The sequence below is a fragment of the Vigna radiata genome, chromosome 8 (assembly GCF_000741045.1).
Source record: "Vigna radiata var. radiata cultivar VC1973A chromosome 8, Vradiata_ver6, whole genome shotgun sequence".
In the NCBI taxonomy this organism is placed as follows: domain Eukaryota; kingdom Viridiplantae; phylum Streptophyta; class Magnoliopsida; order Fabales; family Fabaceae; genus Vigna; species Vigna radiata.
The window spans coordinates 28686285-28706877 of NC_028358.1; the positions used below are offsets into that span (position 1 = coordinate 28686285).

General features: G+C 33.7%; 2 protein-coding genes across 2 annotated transcripts; one reads left to right on the forward strand and one right to left on the reverse strand.

The window, feature by feature from the left end:
• Positions 1-4010: 4010 nt before the first annotated feature.
• On the reverse strand, positions 4011-4439 carry LOC106770464. Its single transcript, XM_014656272.1, has one exon. The coding sequence runs from the start codon at positions 4437-4439 to the stop codon at positions 4011-4013; it is 429 nt and encodes a 142-aa protein (XP_014511758.1).
• Positions 4440-9266: 4827 nt separating this feature from the next.
• LOC106772630 lies at positions 9267-12861 on the forward strand. The gene is made up of 5 exons (XM_014659159.2): positions 9267-10114; positions 10678-11172; positions 11380-11439; positions 11589-12005; positions 12098-12861. The coding sequence occupies exons 1-5, from the start codon at positions 9530-9532 to the stop codon at positions 12674-12676; spliced, it is 2136 nt and encodes a 711-aa protein (XP_014514645.1). The 5' UTR covers positions 9267-9529; the 3' UTR covers positions 12677-12861.
• Positions 12862-20593: the final 7732 nt, after the last annotated feature.

The following is a 20593-nucleotide window of genomic DNA, read 5'->3' on the forward strand; positions in this document are numbered from 1 at the left end:
AAGTGGTTCGAGCTCTTCGAGGGGACGATTTTAATATCGGTGGAAGGTTAGTACGATTTTAATATTGTGATGTCTATCTTGTTATGTGGGGATGCTTTGTACCTTGTGGGGTTGGGGTTGTCTGAAGATATGCTATTTTCATAATGCGTTGTGGTCCCCCATGTCCCCTATAGTTACATTTCTTTTGTTGTCTCATTATCAGTTTTATAAGCGGTGTGTTTTGTCGTTTTAGGGTTATTTGTAGGTGTAGAATATTGTTGTGAGTGATGGGCGATATGGAGGTGGTTATTCACCATGGCGGTAAGTTCATCAATGAGGGGTGCCTNANGTATCAAGGACAAANTGATACCATGGTTTTTGATCCTGACGTGTGGTCATATTTTATTGTAGTGAGTGCAGTAAAAAGTTTAGGGTACGATGGTTTTAAGGAATTGTGGTTTTCTGTTGGGTGTGGTCCTGTTTTGGATGATAGGCTAGAACCATTGTCTGATGACGTAGGTGCCATGCACATGGTCAATTTAGCTAACTTAAATGGACAAGTTCATTTATATGTTGTGCACAATGTGTCTGAAGCTGAAGTGATTCAAATGATTGAATACAACGTTGATGAAGCTGAGGTTGAGGGAGGTGATCCTAAAGGTAATGAGTTTGGTGAGGGTGCAGAAGTTGTAGTTGAGGAAGCTGAGATGATAGAAACTGAGGTTGAGGGAGGTGATGCTGAGAAGACAGAAGACTTAGAAGTGCAGGGAAAGGAACCTGAGGTTAAGGAAGGGGATGGTGAGGAAGTTGTGGTTGAGGAAGTTGTGGATGAGGAGGTTGTGGTTGAGGAGGCTGTGGATGAGGAAGTTGTGGTTGAGGAAGCTGTGGTTGAGGAAGCATCTGAAGTGGAAGTTGATGAAGTTGTGGTTGAGGAAGTGCAGGAAGAGGGTGATAGGTTACATGGGAAGGCTTATAGAATAGAAGTAGAAGACTTAGATGTAGAAGACTTGGACAATATAGAAGTAGAAGACTTAGATGTAGAAGACTTGGACAATATAGAAGTAGAAGTTCGTGTGATGGTAATGATGGGCTAGTAGACATAAATGTGCAGTGTGATTTACCCGAGAATGAGACTGAAGTGGAGGTTGAGGTTGAACCCTTATTACATGAATCTGAGTCAGATAGTGAAGAAGATGAGATTGATGATTCGAGTTGGTTTAATGATGAATGGGAATCAGAGGACTTGACTTCTCCTNTGATAAGTGATGAAGAAAGTGAAGAGGAAGAGGGGTATGGNAATTATTCTACCTTTANTATGCCAAAAGTAATGGCTGATTACAAGTGGGATGTGGGTACATATTTTGGGGATAAAAATGACATTCTTGATGCTATCAAATCTTATGGAGTAGAGAATGGAAAAAATTTAAAAATTGTTAAAAATGATAGAAAAAGAGTAAGGGTTAAATGTTTGGGATCAAATGGCCAATGTCCGTGGGTGGCATACTTTGGTTTCATGGATGCAGTGAAGTCATGGCAACTAAGAACTATTAATGACAGCCATACATGCAGTAGGGAACACAAGTTGCGNCTATTCAATGCAAAATGGCTTAGTAGAAAATTGCAAAAAACAATAAGAGATAATCCTAGTGTAAAGGGCGTTGAAATTAGAGATAAATTTAGTAGGAAATGGAACATAGCAATATCCAAGAACATGGCTTACAGGGTCAAAGGCCATGCATCAGATGAAGTGGAAGGGTCCTTCATTGAGCAATATAGGAGAATTTATGATTATGCACATGAGTTATTAGCAAGAAATCCTGGGTCCACAATAAAGGTGCAAGTTGATCCAGTTAATGGCAAACCAATCTTCAGGAGGTTTTATGCATGCTTAAAGGCATGTAAAGATAGCTTTGTCTTATGCAGGCCAATTATTGGCCTTGATGGAGCCTTTTTGAAAGGTAGACACCNTGGTGAGCTACTAACTGCTGTGGGTCGAGATGCTAACGACCAAATGTTGCCACTAGCATATGCAATAGTAGAAGTTGAGAACAAGGACACTTGGACATGGTTTTTGGAGCTGTTGATTGAAGACTTAGGTGGTCCAGATGTGTGTTCTGGTATGACAATCATGTCAGATCAACAGAAGGTACCTTCCAATACAGTTTCTGTCTTTGTCAATTCTGTTATATAAATGGAATACATCATTTAACTCTTTTCTCACTGATTGACAGGGTCTAAGACAAGCAGTTCAAGATGTTTTTCCTAGAGTTGCACAAAGATTTTGTGTAAGGCATTTATATGCCAACTTCAGGAAGAAATTTCCTGGAAAGAATCTGAAAAAGCTCATGTGGAGGGCAGCTTTGGCTACTCACCCACAACAATGGGAGAATATCATGAGAAGCATCAAAGAGGTGAATGAAGATGCTTTTCGACACCTCATGATCCTTCCTCCAAGGTAAATTGTTTTCATTATTCCCTTTTAACTTGTGTATTTCATTATTCCTCCAAGGTTTTTATATTTAGTAATTAATATTTCATGCATGTTTATTGTAGGTTTTGGTCTAGATCAAGGTTCACAAGCATAGCTACATGTGATACCTTGGTCAATAATATGTCAAAAGCATTCAATAGTGTTCTGGTCAATACAAGGACAAAACCTATCATCACAATGTTGGAGGAAATCAGACTATACATGATGAAGAGGTGGGCGACTAATAGGACAAGGGCAGCCTCATTTAAGTCGTCAATTTGCCCTAAGATATTGAGTAGACTACAAAAAGAGTCACTACAAACAAAGCATTGGGTTCCCAGGTATATACGAATTAATTGTATTTCTTTGTACCTTGTGGTAGAAGTTGTATTATAACTAATGGTTCCTTAAATTCACAGCTGGTCTGCACATAGACTGTTTGAAGTCCGCCATGTGTCCCAAACTGGAGACAACTTTGTGGTGGATATAGATCAATATTCATGCTCATGCAGGAAATGGAGCATCTCGGGAATACCTTGTGCACATGCATTGGCTGCAATGAAGTTACTCAACATAGACCCACAACAACACATACCTGCATGCTTTACAAAGTCAGCCTATGAGGAAATTTATTCCTCTATTATTTTTCCCATTAATGGAAACAATCTCTGGGAGGTAACCGAAAGGCCAGATGTGATGCCTCCATCAAAAAGACAGATGCCTGGACGTCCAAAGAAGAAGAGGAGGTTAGAGCAATGGGAGTTGCAGAAAAGTAACACCAGAATGTCAAAAGGAGGATTACTCAAGAGATGTGGCGTGTGTAGGGAACCTGGTCACAACAAGAAAAACTGTCCCCAGAAAAACCAAGCACAGGAACATGGACAACAACCCACTTCATTGGCTGAGGATCAACCANATAGCTCACAACCAGTTCAGAACTAAAGAATATTATTTGTTTTAGTTGGTCTAGATTAATGCTTATCACTTTATGTTTCAGTTTGTAATAGACTAATGGATCAGTAGATTTTTGGCTGAATGGATCGGTTTGTAATAGAGTGATGTTTAGAACTTTATATTTTAGTATGTAATGGTTACAAACATGTGCAATGGATAAGCACTTTTTGGTTAATGGTTACAGACATGTGCAATGGGGAATGAAATTTGGATCAATACTTTTTGGTTACATACATGTGCTTTATTTTATCAGTGCTTTAATATACAAATGTTTATTCAGGTCCCAAGAATGGGGAATGAAATTGTTTATTCTGGTCCAAGTGATGGACCCTTTATTTATAGTAATTGTTTCCAAATCAGGGTATCATATACAGGTCCCACTCATGAAATAAAAATTGCTTTAAGTCAANGCAAACTGATAAAGGGCAAAGTTAATACAAACTGATCCAGGTCCAAATCATGTTATGGTTTTCCAAAATATCATTTCATTAAGCATACTACAAACTGATACATGGCTGATACAAGGCAAACTTAATACATCTTATCAACTANAACCAAAACACAACTAAAACCAAGACACAACTAAAACCAAGACACAACTAACTAATCAAGCCCTACCCATCAACATTGCAATGATAACGATGTTCATTACAAATACAACCCTAACCAAAATTTTCAACCAATTTTGAACACCCATCAAAGCTCTTTGCACAGAAGCTATCCTCTTATCCCTTTCAATTTCAACATTTGCTTCCAACACCTCACAGCTAACAGTTTCTTCAATTCCCCAATCAGTGCACCATCTAAAGTAGTTGCATCCACCATTTTCACCTCCAACCTTATACCTAGGGCAACCCCAAAACTTTTTGCCTCGATTCTTAACAGTTTTTGCAGTCCTCAACACACAGCTTTCTCCACAATGGCATATGATCGAACCATCATTTCTGTTCCAGCTTCCATCTCCACGAGAGCTGATAGAGCGCAAATGCTTTCTTCCACACTCATTGCAAGTGGATGACGAACAAGAATGACCCATGGACATTTTCAAATTTCAGAAGCTTCCCAATCTTCGTCAACGACGAACACAGACCAATCCGCTCACAATTTTTGCTTCTTCAGGTTTCGCCCTTTCCCCTATCGAAAACCCAGATCCTCTGAACTTAATGAAAAAGGCAATATGAATCTCATATTTGAGTTCATTTTAAACTGTCCAAAAAGTAATTTAATTTATAATTTTTGTAAAATGCCATGTTTCATCANTGAAAAAGGCAATATGAATCTCATATTTGAGTTCATTTTAAACTGTCCAAAAAGTAATTTAATTTATAATTTTTGTAAAATGCCATGTTTCATCATATCAATGACACGTTGCATGACACCTGTGCATAACATAACACCTCATTTACTGTACTGGCAAAATATTTGACGCTGTTAACTTTATTTAANGGAAAGGGTCAATTTCATTCAAATTGGCTCTTATGAGGACCAAATTGGGAGTTTTAATAATTGAGGGATGAAATTGGGAATCAGTCCCAAAAATAGGGACGATTTAAGGGTTTAAACCTTAAAAAAAACTATTTTATTTAACTAAAAAAAGTAAAATTAACACTATTTTTTTCATCCTAATTATTCTAAACTACCTTAATTCTAGAAAATTAACACTATTTTATGTAACTATTTTTTAATTGAAAAATTACCTTTAAAGTAAATAAATATTATTTAGGATAAAATTAAAAAAATTATTTATATTTAATTTATAATTTTAAAAAAGTATTATTTTTATGGTGTGTGTGTGTATATAAGTAAATAGATTTACGGTAGTGAATATTTTCACTAGTATATTATAATTATATTTAGTTTTTTTATCTGTATTTTCACCTCAACTCGAAAGAGGAGTTGCAGCCTTTAAGAAATTGAATAATGCAATATTCATTGACTCTATATACAATTTCTTTACTATTATTTATTTCTAGACACTACTTATCCATAAAAGTAATTCAAAAGCTTATCGTGATATTTGAATTTCTTCACTTTGATCTTGTATGTTTCTTTTAATATGTGGTGTTTTTATACCAAAACATTTTCACTTAGAAAGTAAAGAGGAACAAAGTAAATTTTTAAGATTTTCAATAAAATTCCTCTAAGAATATAATTTTGGAGAATTTTGTATTTACAGCACAATATTTTTGAGATATCTTAGTTTGTCAAATTACTTCATTATGCTTTTTCAAATACTTTAGGATGAGAACGATAAATTTAAAGCACGTGTAGTGTACACTTATATGGCAAGAAAGAATGATTGTAGATGAGTGTTTCGGTAAAAAAAAGAATTACTAGAAAATAAATACACAGAGTGAATAATTTGATTTAAAGTTAATAATACTTTAAGATAAAAATTTTAAATGCCTTAATTATGGGTGTGTTATTTTTTTTACAAATCATTAATCTTCAAAACAAAAAAAGAATAGCATTTTAGTTATAAGTTATAGAGTTAATAATAAAATATAAATATTTTATGCTTTTAAAATGAATCTGATAAATTATATTGGTTCATTAAATCAAAATTTGTTATAAGACTTAGGTTCAATTATTGGTATATAGATTTTGTATTAGTCTTTTGGATATTTTTATTTATCTTTAAGTATCAGATCACCTCTTGAATAATCAGAACATATACAAGTTTCAACCTGAAGCTGAAGTGTTTGAGATCCAAAAGCTAAAAAAATTCATGAAGCACATTCTAAATATTTCATTGTCAAACTTTTCCACTTGTGTTGGGTGTGTTTTCTATTTATAAATAAATGGATTTCAAAATCAACTGCATAATCAGACCGTTGTCATTTTCATCATCTCCTTAATGATTTACATTCCTTGAATTCTTCATTATTGTATATCTCAATGACATGTGGGGGTAGGAATGAGTTTTACTATAACCTGTTTTACTAGGACCTACAGTAAGTGTCATATTCTTCTAATGAAAAGTTTACTATCTTAAATTAGATAACAAATATAAATAGTGAATAATTTGACTCAAAGTTAACAATATTTCAAGCTCAAAAGTGTGTCTTACTATTTAGATGTCTTAAATTAGTATCTTAAATTAGACGTTTTACTATTTATAAATAAAATTGTTATAAATCATTTATCTTTCAAATAATAAGATAATATTTTAGTTTCAAATATAAGATTGGAGTCTAAATATAATAAAATATAAATCATTTATCTTTTGTTAAAATATAACCTTGTTAATTAAATTAAATTTCTAAGTTTGTAGACTTTAGATTGGTCTTTAGACATTTTTTTAGTTTCAAATATGAGATTGGAGTCTAAACATCTAAAAAAGACCATGAGTATGAATATTATGTCCCACACCTATTAATAATTAATAATTGTGGTGGAGGTCAAAGAGGATATGATAAAATGATAAATTTGATGAATGAAAAATTTAGGAAAAAGTAAAATCTATTGTTAGTTTACATGGTTAATTTAGTATAAATTTTTAAGAAATCCCTTTAAAGTAAAAACATCCATATCATCATAAAATAATAATAATAAACTAAACTACATGGTAATTACATTTTTTTTATTCCATTTAAAACCTATTATATGTTTTCAGGCTGAATTTAAAATAAAATTAAAATTTTAATACGAACTAATTTTAAACATGATTTATTAAAACTCAGTTCAACCGAATTAAATTCACGGTCGAGTTGGTATATAAATTTTTTAATAAATATTTTTGTTAGATTAGTTATTTTATAAAATATTAAAATAGAGATTTGATTGAAATTATTTTTATATGAAATAATTAGATAAGATGAAAAATCTATAAATTTATACTTAGTAATTTAATTTTTATGCTTAAACAAATTTAAGTTACACTAAAATTTTTGTTAAGAAAATTTTGTGATATAAAATTTTATATTTGATTTATCATATAGATTTAAATTAAAAATTTTTGTTATTTGTTTTAATAAAAAAATCTTGTAATTTAGTAAATTAATCCGTTTAATTCATCAATGTGGAGTGAATTAGATTCAATTTTTTTCAAAAAAAAACTACTGAATGTCTCTAGTTTTCAGTACTGTCATAATTCAATATAATCTTAAAGAAAGCTACTGAATTGTTTTTTTTTCTTTTTGAAGTGTTAAGGTTGCTGTTAGGTTTGATTGAATGGAATAAATAGGTTTGTGACCACCGTTTTCGCTGATGTAAAGTCCAGCTCTCTAACTACTTCCTCAATTATTATAGTTATGGAAAATTTAATGGTATGCTACGTTTTTCAATGGATTTTGGTATTTGAAGTATCACAGTGGAAAGTCGGCATTCTTACATTTCTATAAATGGAATAATGAATGAAATACACTGTAATATTTAATCACGTAAAAATGACACTCTAACCACTGATTCATTTGTTTTATTGTTATTATTTAAAGGTAGGAATTTATTAACAAAACCTTAGCTTGAAAATTATTTATCATACATTTTTATTTTTTCTGTAAGTGTCTTAATAATCAAATCACTTAGTCCCCTTTCAGTTGACGGAATTTATCATAGTTTGAGGGGCTTTCGCCTCCTTAACTTTTTATTATAAATAAATTATTATATAAACTTAAATAAATTATTTTAATTTTAATATATTTTATATGTGTAAAGCCTTAAAAGTTTTGTATATTTTTTTAATATCTATAAAAGTATTTATTAAAAATCTGCCATTAGCTTCTTCTAATTTAATAAATATAAATAAAGTCAATAAATTTCACATTCTTACTAAATTTCTCATTAACAAAAATCGACACTAAATTTAATTTTAAATATTGACTAATCCATTAAATCTACTTAATATTAGTCTTTTGAATATATAATGAATATATATATTAGATAAATTTATTAGTACATATTATACTATTGTATCTATTTTATGATTAAACAAGTCTTACAATATACATTTCACAAATTTAATTCAATGTGTTCATATAGAATTAAAAAAATCTAATAATATATGTTAAATGAGTTTGTCAATCTATTAAATTTGTATTTTTAGTAAATAAAATCTAAATATCTATTCATATCCTATATTTTAGAGATTCTACTATATTTTTACACATATTTTATATTTTGTATTTTTATAAAATCTAGTAATTGTATTTTAATAGACATATTGACTTTCTAAATCTAAAAATTATTTATAAGGTTAATTTTATTTAAAACTTAATTATAAACCGAAAAATATTTATTGTTTTTTTTTCTTCAATTTCTAAATTTCTTTACCGAATTTTCATATAATTTTATCCTATCATCGTGATTACATGTTATAGTGGAAATCTTGTGATAAGCCGAGTGCTTTTATTTATTTGTCAAGTTTGAAGACATGATTTATTTATTATTGTAAATATTTCAAATAATTTAACTTCAGAAGACAATCAAAACGTGAAAAAAAATATTCTGGAAAGATCGGATATTTGTATATGAATAAAAAAAAAGATGCTAAAATGAAAATTGACTTGTAGATCACATTGTTTAAAATATGCGTTTTCAAGAAGAAGAATGTTAATGCGACGGATGTGGTGTGGCGTGTAGTAGCAACCGATATTACCCGTGACGCACAGTACCATCTTCTATAAGTAAGCAAAGTTTTCCATGATTTACCGACACGTCACCGGATATGTACGCGTGCACTGCATCAACACGTGTGACGTGGCACTTTGATCTAAAAGTTTGGAGCCTGTCAGAGATTCACGCGCTTTTTCTACGAACTTGCCAAACAAAACGCGAAACCCCTTCCTTCTGAAACGACGCCGTCGCCTCCAGAGAATACTATTTTGTCTATCTCAAGACCAATATACGTTGTCGTTTCACTCCTCATCACGCAACCAAGTTAATTGTGAGAAGTTGGGTCACCTGTTTTTTATTTTTATTTTTATATTATTTGCGCCTTTTTCTCTTCTGCCCTCTTTAAATGCTCCCTCCTATTTCTTTTTGTCTCTCTTCTCGCGTTTTGAAGAACAATAAACAGTGAAAAGCATTAAGCAAACTGCATAACGTTTGAAGTTGAAGAAAACAAATAAATACAGAGAAGAAATCGTCGTTGTTGTGAACATTGTGTGTTTGTGTTTCCAGAAAGGAATGGAGGCTGTGTGCTTAAAATCTGGAATGCTTCCCACGATCTCTATTGGTGGGTCGCTGGACGCACGTGCCAATCATTCTCAGGTGAGCACGGTGGGGCGTTCCGCTGGGGATAAACCGCCGCAAAGGTCGTTGTTTTCGAGGTTTTCCTTTCCGTATCCTTTGGAATCTCTCTGGCATCGGGGGAACAGCAGCAAGCACAAAGGGCTCGCCCTCGACGACGCCGTTTTGGCGGATAACGCCGAAGCGAAGGCCGTTAGAGATGACGGCCAGGGTGACGAAGTGGAACGCGGAAACTGGGTTTTGAAGATTTTGCGCGTGAAGTCCGTGTGGGAGGGGAAACAGCGCCATGAAGAGGAGGTCGCGGTTAATGATCAGACTCAAAGCAATTACGATGGGGAGGAAGTGTGTGAATGTGATGCTTGCGGAGTTGGGGAAGATGACGGTTACGGCGACGCGGAAGAGGCCGAATTCGATAGAGGCTCCTTTTCCAGAATGCTCCGGAGGGTATCGTTAGCAGAAGCTAGGTTGTATGCTCAGATGTCACACTTGGGGAACTTGGCTTACGATATACCGAAAATCAAGGTACGAGGCTTTAGATCATTCTTTTGCGCTCTGTTTTTAATTTTGGTAAATCGTAGGTTTAGGTCTGTTTCATACTTCTTTTAGTTTTTGTTTCTGCTTTTTGATTGTTTTGAGTGATTCATAGATTTTTACACCTCAGATCTATCTGATCTGGATCTAGCACACTTTGCTTGCTTGAAGATTCTTTCGTGTTATGATTTCTCTAACTTTTCAAAAACCTCGTGGAAGGTTTAATTTTAAAAACTTCATGAAGCATTCATCTGCAATGGAAGTGCCTAGTTATGATACACGTTTCATTTAGCCATGGATTACTCATTATTTGTGTCATCTAATTGATCATTGTTGTTGGGCATATGGTTCTGCGAGGAGAGATGTAGATGGGGCTGTGATCTTTTACCATTTACCTAATTGTATAACTCTAACAAGAACATGTATCCGTGAAGCTCTGTTATTGTTTTTTTAATTAAAATTAGCATGTTCTGGAATTGATTGATAATTCTAGGACTTTGATTTTCCTCAAAATGAATACAGAACACTAATTTATATTTTGGCTTTGAAAATAGCCCGGGAAACTCTTAAAACATTATGGTTTGCGCCTTGTAACTTCATCAATAGAGAAGAAGGAATTGGAAGCAATAGCTGAAAAAGATACCCAGAAAGTTGAAACTGACGAGAAGGAAGAAGAAGAAGAAGAGGGAAAAAGAGAGGATCCGAAGCACAGTGGGTATAACATAAGTGCAACCACTGCTTATAACATTGCCGCCTCTGCTGCCACATATCTGCATTCTCAGACTAGGAGCATATTTCCATTCAAATCCTCAAATGCAGTGACTGGTGAAGCTTCACTCGATGGAAGCAATGAGAGCCTAGACAGGGACTTAATAAACTCAGAGGTGTCATCTTTGATGGCCACAACTGATTCAGTGACAGCAGTGGTTGCGGCAAAGGAGGAAGTAAAGCAGGCTGTCGCTGATGATTTAAACTCTGCACATTCATCACCCTGTGAATGGTTTGTCTGTGATGATGACCAGAGTGGTGCAAGATTTTTTGTTATTCAGGTAGGAAATTTTTTCTCTATAATTGTACTTTTTGGTTGCAGTTTGAAAGTTTTCTGTTATTTGCGAGAATTTATGAGCTCAAATATGATAAATTAATTATTATTGTGGTTCCCATTATTTATCTGCGTGATATAGCGGATTGTAATTTATAGTATCTGTAGTTCCCCGTCAATCTTTCTCACTATTTTATTTTCAATAAACATGTAGGGTTCAGAGACAATGGCTTCTTGGCAAGCAAACCTGCTTTTTGAACCGATTAAATTTGAGGTGATTGTCAATATCGTAGACTTCGTTCTGCATGTTAAAGGAAATTTCAATTTTTTAACGGTTATAAATAAATACTTTTGAATCTTTGTTAATGCCTGCTACCAACTATCTATCCTGAAATTGACATAATATTGTGCTTTTCTTCCCAGGGGTTAGACGTCCTTGTGCACAGAGGTATATACGAGGCTGCTAAAGGGATGTATGAGCAGATGTTGCCAGAAGTACATGCTCACCTAAAATCTCGAGGTTCTCGTGCAACTTTTCGTTTCACTGGGCATTCTCTTGGTGGAAGCCTGGCATTGCTAGTAAATCTTATGCTGTTGATTAGGCAGGAAGTGCCTACCTCCTCTCTACTTCCTGTGGTAACATTTGGTTCCCCATCCATCATGTGTGGGGGGGATAGTCTGCTAGAAAAATTAGGTTTGCCTAGGAGTCATGTTCAAGCAATTACAATGCACAGAGACATTGTTCCTCGAGCATTTTCTTGCAATTACCCTAACCACGTTGCAGAACTGTTGAAGGCTGTCAATGGGAACTTCCGTAGTCATCCTTGTCTCAATAAACAGGTAAAGTTCTGGTTATCGAAGTATTTTAATGTAGATAAAGAAATTTCTTTTATTTGAAATCTTACGGACTTCTTTGTGAATGTTTACTGCAGAAGGTACTATATACACCAATGGGTAATCTGCTGATTCTGCAGCCAGATGAGAAATTTTCACCAAGCCATCATCTCCTGCCTTCAGGCAGTGGTTTATATCTTCTATGTTGTCCTTTGTCAGAATCCAAGGACACAGACAAGCAGCTCCGAGCTGCTCAGACGGTGTTCTTGAACTCACCTCACCCACTTGAGATATTAAGTGACCGTTCTGCTTATGGATCTGGAGGAAGTATACAGAGAGATCATGACATGAATTCCTACTTAAAGTCTGTGAGAACTGTGATTCGCCAGGAACTTAACCAGATCCGTAAAGTCAAGAGGGAGCAAAGGCGGAAGGTGTGGTGGCCTCTTGTGTTACCACGTGGAATGGATACCAGTAATGTTGCTGGGAGGTCCATGATATCAATCAATGTAAGTCAACGTCAGTCACCCTTCTCTGGCATGATACAAACAGGTAGACAGTCCCTGAAAAGGTTCAGGAGGCTTGTTACATCCCAGCATATACATTTGTTTGTGCTGCTCTTGTTCCCTGCTCGCTTGTTACTCTTGGGAACATACAGCCTAATTAGCCTTAAATGAATTATAATATGATTCATTATTAATCATGGGGGGACAATTGTATAGGGCGAGGGCACTTGCTTAGTGGGACATTACACTTAGATGATTCTTTATTCATTGATTTCAAAATTGAAATATTTCGTTCTTATGAGTCCTTGCTTGTGGAAGAATATTACTGAAAGATTAATTAATATTTAGAAATTTAATTGTTTTTGTATTCAACTTAAGCAATTTTATGGAACGGGTCTTCTTGAGTGTTTGGTTGGACTAACAAAAAATGGGCAAGACTTGCATAAATATTTCTCCAATTCTGCCGGTTGTCTCAATCGAGTGAAGTAAAAAATTAGTTTGCTCTTGCCCTTTGAATGGAAGATATTAAAGACGTCATTGGTGGACCACCATTAGCTGAATCCCCATTGATCAACGTGTTAACCAAGCAACAACGTGTTCGCACATAGCGCTAGAAATTAATTACTCGTGTTACGCTCGTATCTAAAATTGCATTTAATTGTTACTTGAAAAGGTGAAAGATGGAATGGTTACTTTACAAGATAGGTAGACAAGGAAAGACAGTGCCAATTCATGAAATTAGTCAGATTCTGATGTTTCCTTTTGATGTCTAGTTTTAAGCACATGCGGACTCACATGCCAGACCAAAAATAGCCGACAAACTTTGGAACCAGATTCTTTCGTCTACTCAACAAGTTCTAGTCTGCATTATACGGCTAGTGTTTTTCACTCCCAAACAAAAACGGAATAGTCCAAACCACTCGACCAAGTGGCTCCATTGTCTATCCATCCAACAAAGCAAAATTGAGTCACTATTATACGTCTTGGGCCTCAAATTTTCCAAATGTTCGCGCTTTTGGCAGCATCATTACTCGACTACACGTCGATTTGGATATGGCTAAACATAACCATTTTCCTTCTCATCATTTTCTTTTGGCACCAAGCCAGCGATGAGCAAAAATATTTGATTTGGGTTACAAAAATAAAACATAACTCCTAATAGAAGGTGGAGAGAAATTAACCAATCAAACTCCTTTATAAGAGAACTCGCAGGTCAAGAGCATAGTGAATAATAGATATTATGAGTGACTTTCGACATTTTTTCTTGTTCCTGTTGACTGATGCGTGTGGTGGGTCACTACGCACTGCTTATTAGTAGTTAGGATCCATAAATATGGATGACGGTTGGATATTTTATTCCTGGGGTCAATCAAGTAGTTGCAAAGATTCAAAGTATTCATGATTTCACTGCTTCATTATCCAAAGATGTCTATCAACACAATTCATTGCACCATTATAAAGATCTATTGATTTTCCATGGGTCTACCACAAAGTTGTGTAAGAAAATCACTAAGTAATATAAAAACTTGTCATTGAGTTTGTACATGCCATTTCCAATCGGTTTTACTAAGCGGTATGTCTAATAATATTATTATGAGGTCGATCGGTTGCATAGGAATATAAATTTGGTAATTAACTATGAAATTATCGTGATAAACAAGATTAAAAAGAAATTGAGTCAACATTAGTTCATCATTAAGGTAAAAGACACACAAAGAGGCCTACAAATATGAAATGTAGGTAAAACATTTAATACTTTTACAACTATTGTATTTATTGAGCTATGCTTTAACTGAGGGTTAAAGTGTCATTGACAGGTAATCGAATGGATAGAGAGAACCAATCAAAAGGAGGCTAGGACGAGGAGAAGATTAGATCAAACAGGCATGAAAAGGGTAGCTTGAATACTCTTGACCTTATATACATGAACATTTTGACACAAATTCTAGGATCCGAGGAAAGAAAACCCATATGGTAACCACCACGAATATGAAGAGCAAATAGAATTGGAGGAGACATATGAAGAACAATACTGAGATTCTATGGAGATGATTAAGAAAATGAGATGAGATATGGAAGAAATGAAGAAGAAACATGAGCGAAACGCAAAGAGTTGCAGGCTATATGAGAAGAAAACACTTCGGTAAGACAATAAATGAATAATAAAAGTCTAACCCCTTGTCTCCAACCCAACTAGGATTGTATAAACAGATTTGTGTGAAACCTAAAAGGATGACCAAAGGAGAAAGCGAGGAGGCCACCACAATAGATACGGTTGAAGTACACCCTTTCACACCACGAATCATGGACGTTCCACCACTTGAGAGTTGGAAGATGCCTACGTTTAACAAGTACAATAGAACGACAAATCCGAATGAACATATTAGCATTTTCGTGACACATGTGGCATTTTATACGACTAATAATGTTGTTTGGTGTAAGGTGTTCCCAATGTTGCTAAAAGGGGTAGTGTTGGGATGGATCACTTACTTGCCTACAAGCTCTGTTGATTGTTTTGCCATGCTTAGAACAAAGTTTGAAGTTCAGTTCTCTACATGTCGCCAACATATGATGACATCAATTGTGTTGGTCAATATTAGGCAAGATAAAGGAGAATACCTTCATACCTTCACGGTCCAATTTGGAAAAGTGACTCTCCAGATTAAAAATCTAAGTCCTGAAGTGGTCATGCATCACATGGTCACCGCGTCAAGACCTAAGTTGTTCGTTAATAACTTATGAATGCAACTAGCTACGAATATGGACGAATTAAGGTAGAGGGCAACAATGTTCAAGCAAATGGAATAATAAAGAGATTTTAGGAAGCATGTTAGAATAAAAGAGAATTTTGATAAGAAGAATTCTAATAAAACATACCACTATAAAATCCTATTAGTCTGGTCAATTATCCAGGGACCAAGCCTGGGGTCCGTGGTTTACCATTTATGCTCCCCTCAAATCCTCACGATCACATGTTTTAAAAAAATTCCTTAATGTCAAACTTCTACCCCTTTTCAGAAAAGTTAGAAACCCATCAAATGCTGATGAAAGAGAACACCATTGGTACCATCATAATCCAGGACACAACATGGAAGAATCTATATCTGTAAGAGATAAAATTGAAGAATTAATACAAGCAAAGACTTATAGAAATTCGTTGATACGAGTAGGGAACACATGGATGCTAGATTGTGAAAGTGACTTAGACCAAAATGAAGCAAAAGTCGCATCCATTCGAGAAGTAGGGAAAGGCCTTTGAAAGGCACAATTCACACCATATATAGTGGTTTTGCAAGCGACGACCACACTTCCTCTACCCAAAAGAGTCACATCCAAGCTTTGTGATTGGTAAATATGGTGGATAGACCCAAAAGAATAATGTTGGCCATAACCTTCACAAATTAAAATTTTAAGGCACCAAACCCCGACCAGGAAGACTCCATGATCATATCGGTTAAGTTAACCGATTTTTGTGTGGAAAAAACCCTTGTGGACCAAGGAAGCTCGATAACATCCTATACTGGAAATTTTTCTTAAATTTCTTAAATCTAGGCATTTTTGAAGGCTTTGATAATACCATGCACCAAACAAATTGTTGGATTTTCTGGATAAAGAGTTGACACAAAAGGCTACATAAACCTTCGTACGAGGTTTGTAGGTGAAGATTGACAAAGTAAAATGATTAAATTACGATACTTACTAGTCGAGGCAAGTACATCCTACAACATACTGATAGGGCGCTCATGCCTGAATACTTTCGAAGCGATATTCTACATGTCGTGCTTAGTAATAAAGTTCTCACGAGATAGATGAGACTTGGTGATAGTGCATGTGGATAAAAAAATGGGTAGGGAATGTTATGCGAAAGTTACTCATGCCACCCTTTCCCTTCAGAAGTAAGAGGAAAGAAGTAATGGCTATGGTAGACTTGGATCCCTGATCAAACACAAGCGACCCTATTGAGCCATGAGAAAGAACGGTGGAATGGAGATTGAAGGGTCTTGACCAATGCACTAGATCCATAGAGAATTAATACCAAAGCAACACGATTTTTTAATAAAATTCCTAGGCGAAAATAAAGATTTGTTAGTGGCCATCACCTGACATGATTAGCATACATCCGAGCATTATGTCACACAAATTGTCAATATGTAAAGATGTCCGACCAATGACACAAAAGAGGAGGAGGTTAGAAGAAGAACAATGATAGTTATCAACACAAAAGTCAAGAAATTTCTTTAGGTGGATTTTATTAGAGAAATCAAGTAAATCATCCAGTTGGCAAATGTTGTATTGGTGAAAAAATCAAACGAGCAGTGGCGTATATGCATAATTTTACTGACCTTAACAAAGTTTGTCCCAAGGAAGCTTTTCCCTTGCCTAACATCGACCGTTTAGTATATGGAACCTTTGGTTATGCCATGATCATTTCCTTTCATCCCCTGAAAGCATCAATATCTATATCTACATTACGCCACGAGGTACCTCACTTTGGAGAATTGGTCTCGCCACTTGATTATGAAGCAAACCTATTGTCCCCTGTACTGGAACCCGAAGACCGTTCGCTTATCGAAGTCGACAACACCTCCCAATTGGAGTTCAAACTTCAAGTTGACGAAGATACATCATTTGCATACCCCTTGGTTTCCCTACTTGAAATCCCTTCAGACGATGACAAACCAATTGTGATGATCATTGTTACCTTCTTAAGAACCATACGTGAGAAGAAGAGTTTTAAAGGAAGAGATGAAGTGTAAAATGAGGAGTGACTGACCTCTATTTATAGGAAGGCCCAGGTCAACAACCCTAGAAATCCAACTATTGGATTGACCTCGATCTAATGATCCAAAATTGTGACGCTTCACGTCACTCTGACAAGCATAGTTCTCGAGGCATCACAACCCTTCAAAAAGAGCATTCAGCAGCCCTAACAAAGTGTCACCACATTCAGAAACGTCATAATGGTTCAAGAGTTAAATCCTTGCATGATTAAAACTAAATGGTTGTATGCGTAGCAAAATCCCTCATATTCCAAGTAGGAACACTTCGGCTTAGAGGGCTAGTATACATGGCAGAACGATTGGTTTTAAGAAATACCAAAGACCACATGACAAAAACACTCTCTATCTCTATCCTACAAAACATTCTCTCCAAAAAAATGCCAACAAGTGAAATGTAGGTACATGAGCCTAACTAATAATAGTACAACAGTGCATAAGAGAGCAAATGGTCAAGATAATGTGAGTTCATAAGTGCTCGAGTGTGAAAGCCTTGTCTTCCAAGTGGAACACTCTAGCTTAGGGGGATAATATACATGTCATATCGTCGGATATTATGCCCTGAGATTGATCGACTATACATGAGTATGAATCGTGTAATTAATTACGAGATTATCATTATAAGTAAAAATAAAGGGTAATTGAGTTGTTATTAAGTTGTCATTAAGGTAAAAGACCCACAAAAGACCTATAAATATGAAATGTAAGTAAAACATTCAATACTTTTATATCTACAATATCTTTTAAACTTTGCTTTAATTGAGTATTAACTTGAATATTAGAATATCATTGGAAAATAGACGATTTGACAAAGAGAACTGATCGACAAAAAAGATAAAAACAAAGAAAATATTACATCAAATGAATGCGAGACATGTAACTTTAATATTTTTTACCTTATATACAAGAGCAAAGTTTATCTTAATGCAAAGTTTATCTTAATGTGTTAATTTATAAAACAATATTCGGAATACTGTAAATTATTTTTTATAATAGAAATTCTTTTACACATTATATTAGAATTAAATTAAACTTTTCTATTTACAACGAATTAGTATAACTCTGAAAAACTAAACTTAAAATTCAATACATAGCTTTATCTTATTGTAAAAGATAGAACCAAGCATCAAATGCAACAAAGCATTTTGGGCTTCGTGCATGATGTTTGTATTCCCGTGATATTTTATTTCTTTCCATTCTTTTCTTCATTAATTACAATCAAACAAACACAAGATTAACGCTGTAAGAAAATAGGTTGAAGATTAAACAGACCAGAGGTTCAATAGGAAAAGTTTAAAAAGGAAAAAAAGGACGAGACTATGAATAAATGAAACATCCATTGTTGAATTAAACGTGTAAAAAAGTAAAAGTTCATATTACGGAATCACCACTCAAGAGTTTATAAAGTTTAAAACAAATTTAAGAATAAGATTTCTTTTTTAATTTATTAATAAAATCATTTATGATAACATGTATGATAATTTTATTGAAAATTTATTTTTAATGTTTTTTTGTGATAGAAAATTATTTATTAAATTTTTATAATTAATTTTATTTAAAATTTATTTTTTAATAAATAATAAAGTTAATCCGTTTAATTTTTCTTGAGACATTGGTAATCTTAAATGAGTTTTTCATATCTTAAATAAGTTTTTACTATTTTTAAGTTTGAAAAACTCATTTCAACTTAATTTATTGATACTAGAATTGTTAGTATTAATTTATAATATGTATATATATTTGAAAAAAAAATTTAAGAATATCAATTAGTTTATCATTTTCCTATCCTAAAATTTCCTTTAAGATATTTAATTGTAAAAAAAAATCAAATTCATCAAAATCCAGCAAATTATCATGTTTCAAATATTTTTCAAGGTTTAATAAAGAAACATGCAATTAAGATCTGCTTAAGGCCTAAGCAGATAAATTAAGTGAATAATAATAAAAACAAGTTTTAATTTTTTACCTTTAGTCTTTTATTATTGTCACACTTAAAATGAAAAAAATGTCAATTAGTTTTTTTTACCACTTGAAGTGAGATACATGCACAACTCATTATAAATGAAAATAAACTTATAAATATTGATTAATGTGTCAAATTGAATTACTGAAACAATATTAATAAAATAAAAAGCAAGGATTCAAGAAGCATTCTGAATAGATGAGAAGTTAGACACAAAAAAGAAGAAGATAAAAGTCCTAATTGATCAGTGAGAGAATAGAAAGGACTAACTAATATTTTCTTCCTAATCAAAAATTATAATTTGTTAAAAAAGTTGTTAGTTTATTAAATATAATTTTTAGTATTTATAAAAATTAATCACTCATAATATTTTAACTTTTTTTGGATTATTTTTAAAAGAGGCCTAAATTAAAAGGGCGTTGCTCCCTGCACTTCCCCATATGTTTTCTCCACCTCCCCATTTTCTTATTTACCCTTCACTCTATTTTTCTATTCCTATTTTATCCTTTTTAATAAAAGTTTGTTTTATATTAAAATTTTATAATTTTTACCTACTCAATTACATAACCTATAATCTATTATTGATTCTCTTTAAATCTTTTACGTGTTTTCATTCTTATTCTTTAGTGATGGAATTCTTTCTTTTCTCTTTACCGTGAAAGTGGTGGAAAGAATTGTTGTCCAATACAATAGTTCAATCAAATCTACAATTGAAGGTAGAAGTTCAATCATTTATAAGCTTTGAAGGCAGTGGTGCACTCTGCAAACATGAATAAACCTTAATCCTAAGCGTGAATAAACCTTAATCCTAATAATGTCAAAATCTCTCTTAAACGAATATGATCATCCGTGGATGGATATCAACATCCGTTTCAAGGCCAAACGGATTTGTTACATCCCATCAGGCCAAGACAAACCAAACACAGCAACCAAAATGGAGGCCTAAAGTAGCTTTACTTGCCTTAAGGCCTTGCTTGCTACACCTCCATATACTTTTTCCTGCACTCCATATTAAAAAAAAATTCACTTTGTTCATCATAAATGTAGAATCTGAAGTTGACAATGACTTTTCAATTTATCTTTTTGAGAAAAATTACTTTGGAATTTTAATTAAAAAATGTTTCTCATTTATTATTTGTATAATTCAAAAAATTATTTTCACAATTAAAAAATAAACCTTATATATATATATATATATATATATATATATATATAGGAACAAAAACCTTTGGCGAATCGCCTATAAGGCAACCCAGTTTGTATGGGCTAGGCCGAATTGTGTATGGATCAGATGAGCCCATCACGATCTCGTCCTCCATTCCAAGCTCAAAAAAAAAAAAAAGAGGA

Coding starts and splice junctions, on each gene's coding strand:
- LOC106772630 (XM_014659159.2), top strand. CDS start 9,530: ATGGAGGCTGTGTGCTTAAAATCTGGAATGCTTCCCACGATCTCTATT. Junction 10,115..10,677: donor ACGATATACCGAAAATCAAG/GTACGAGGCTTT, acceptor CTTTGAAAATAG/CCCGGGAAACTCTTAAAACA. Junction 12,006..12,097: donor ATCCTTGTCTCAATAAACAG/GTAAAGTTCTGG, acceptor TGTTTACTGCAG/AAGGTACTATATACACCAAT.
- LOC106770464 (XM_014656272.1), bottom strand. CDS start 4,439: ATGGGTCATTCTTGTTCGTCATCCACTTGCAATGAGTGTGGAAGAAAG.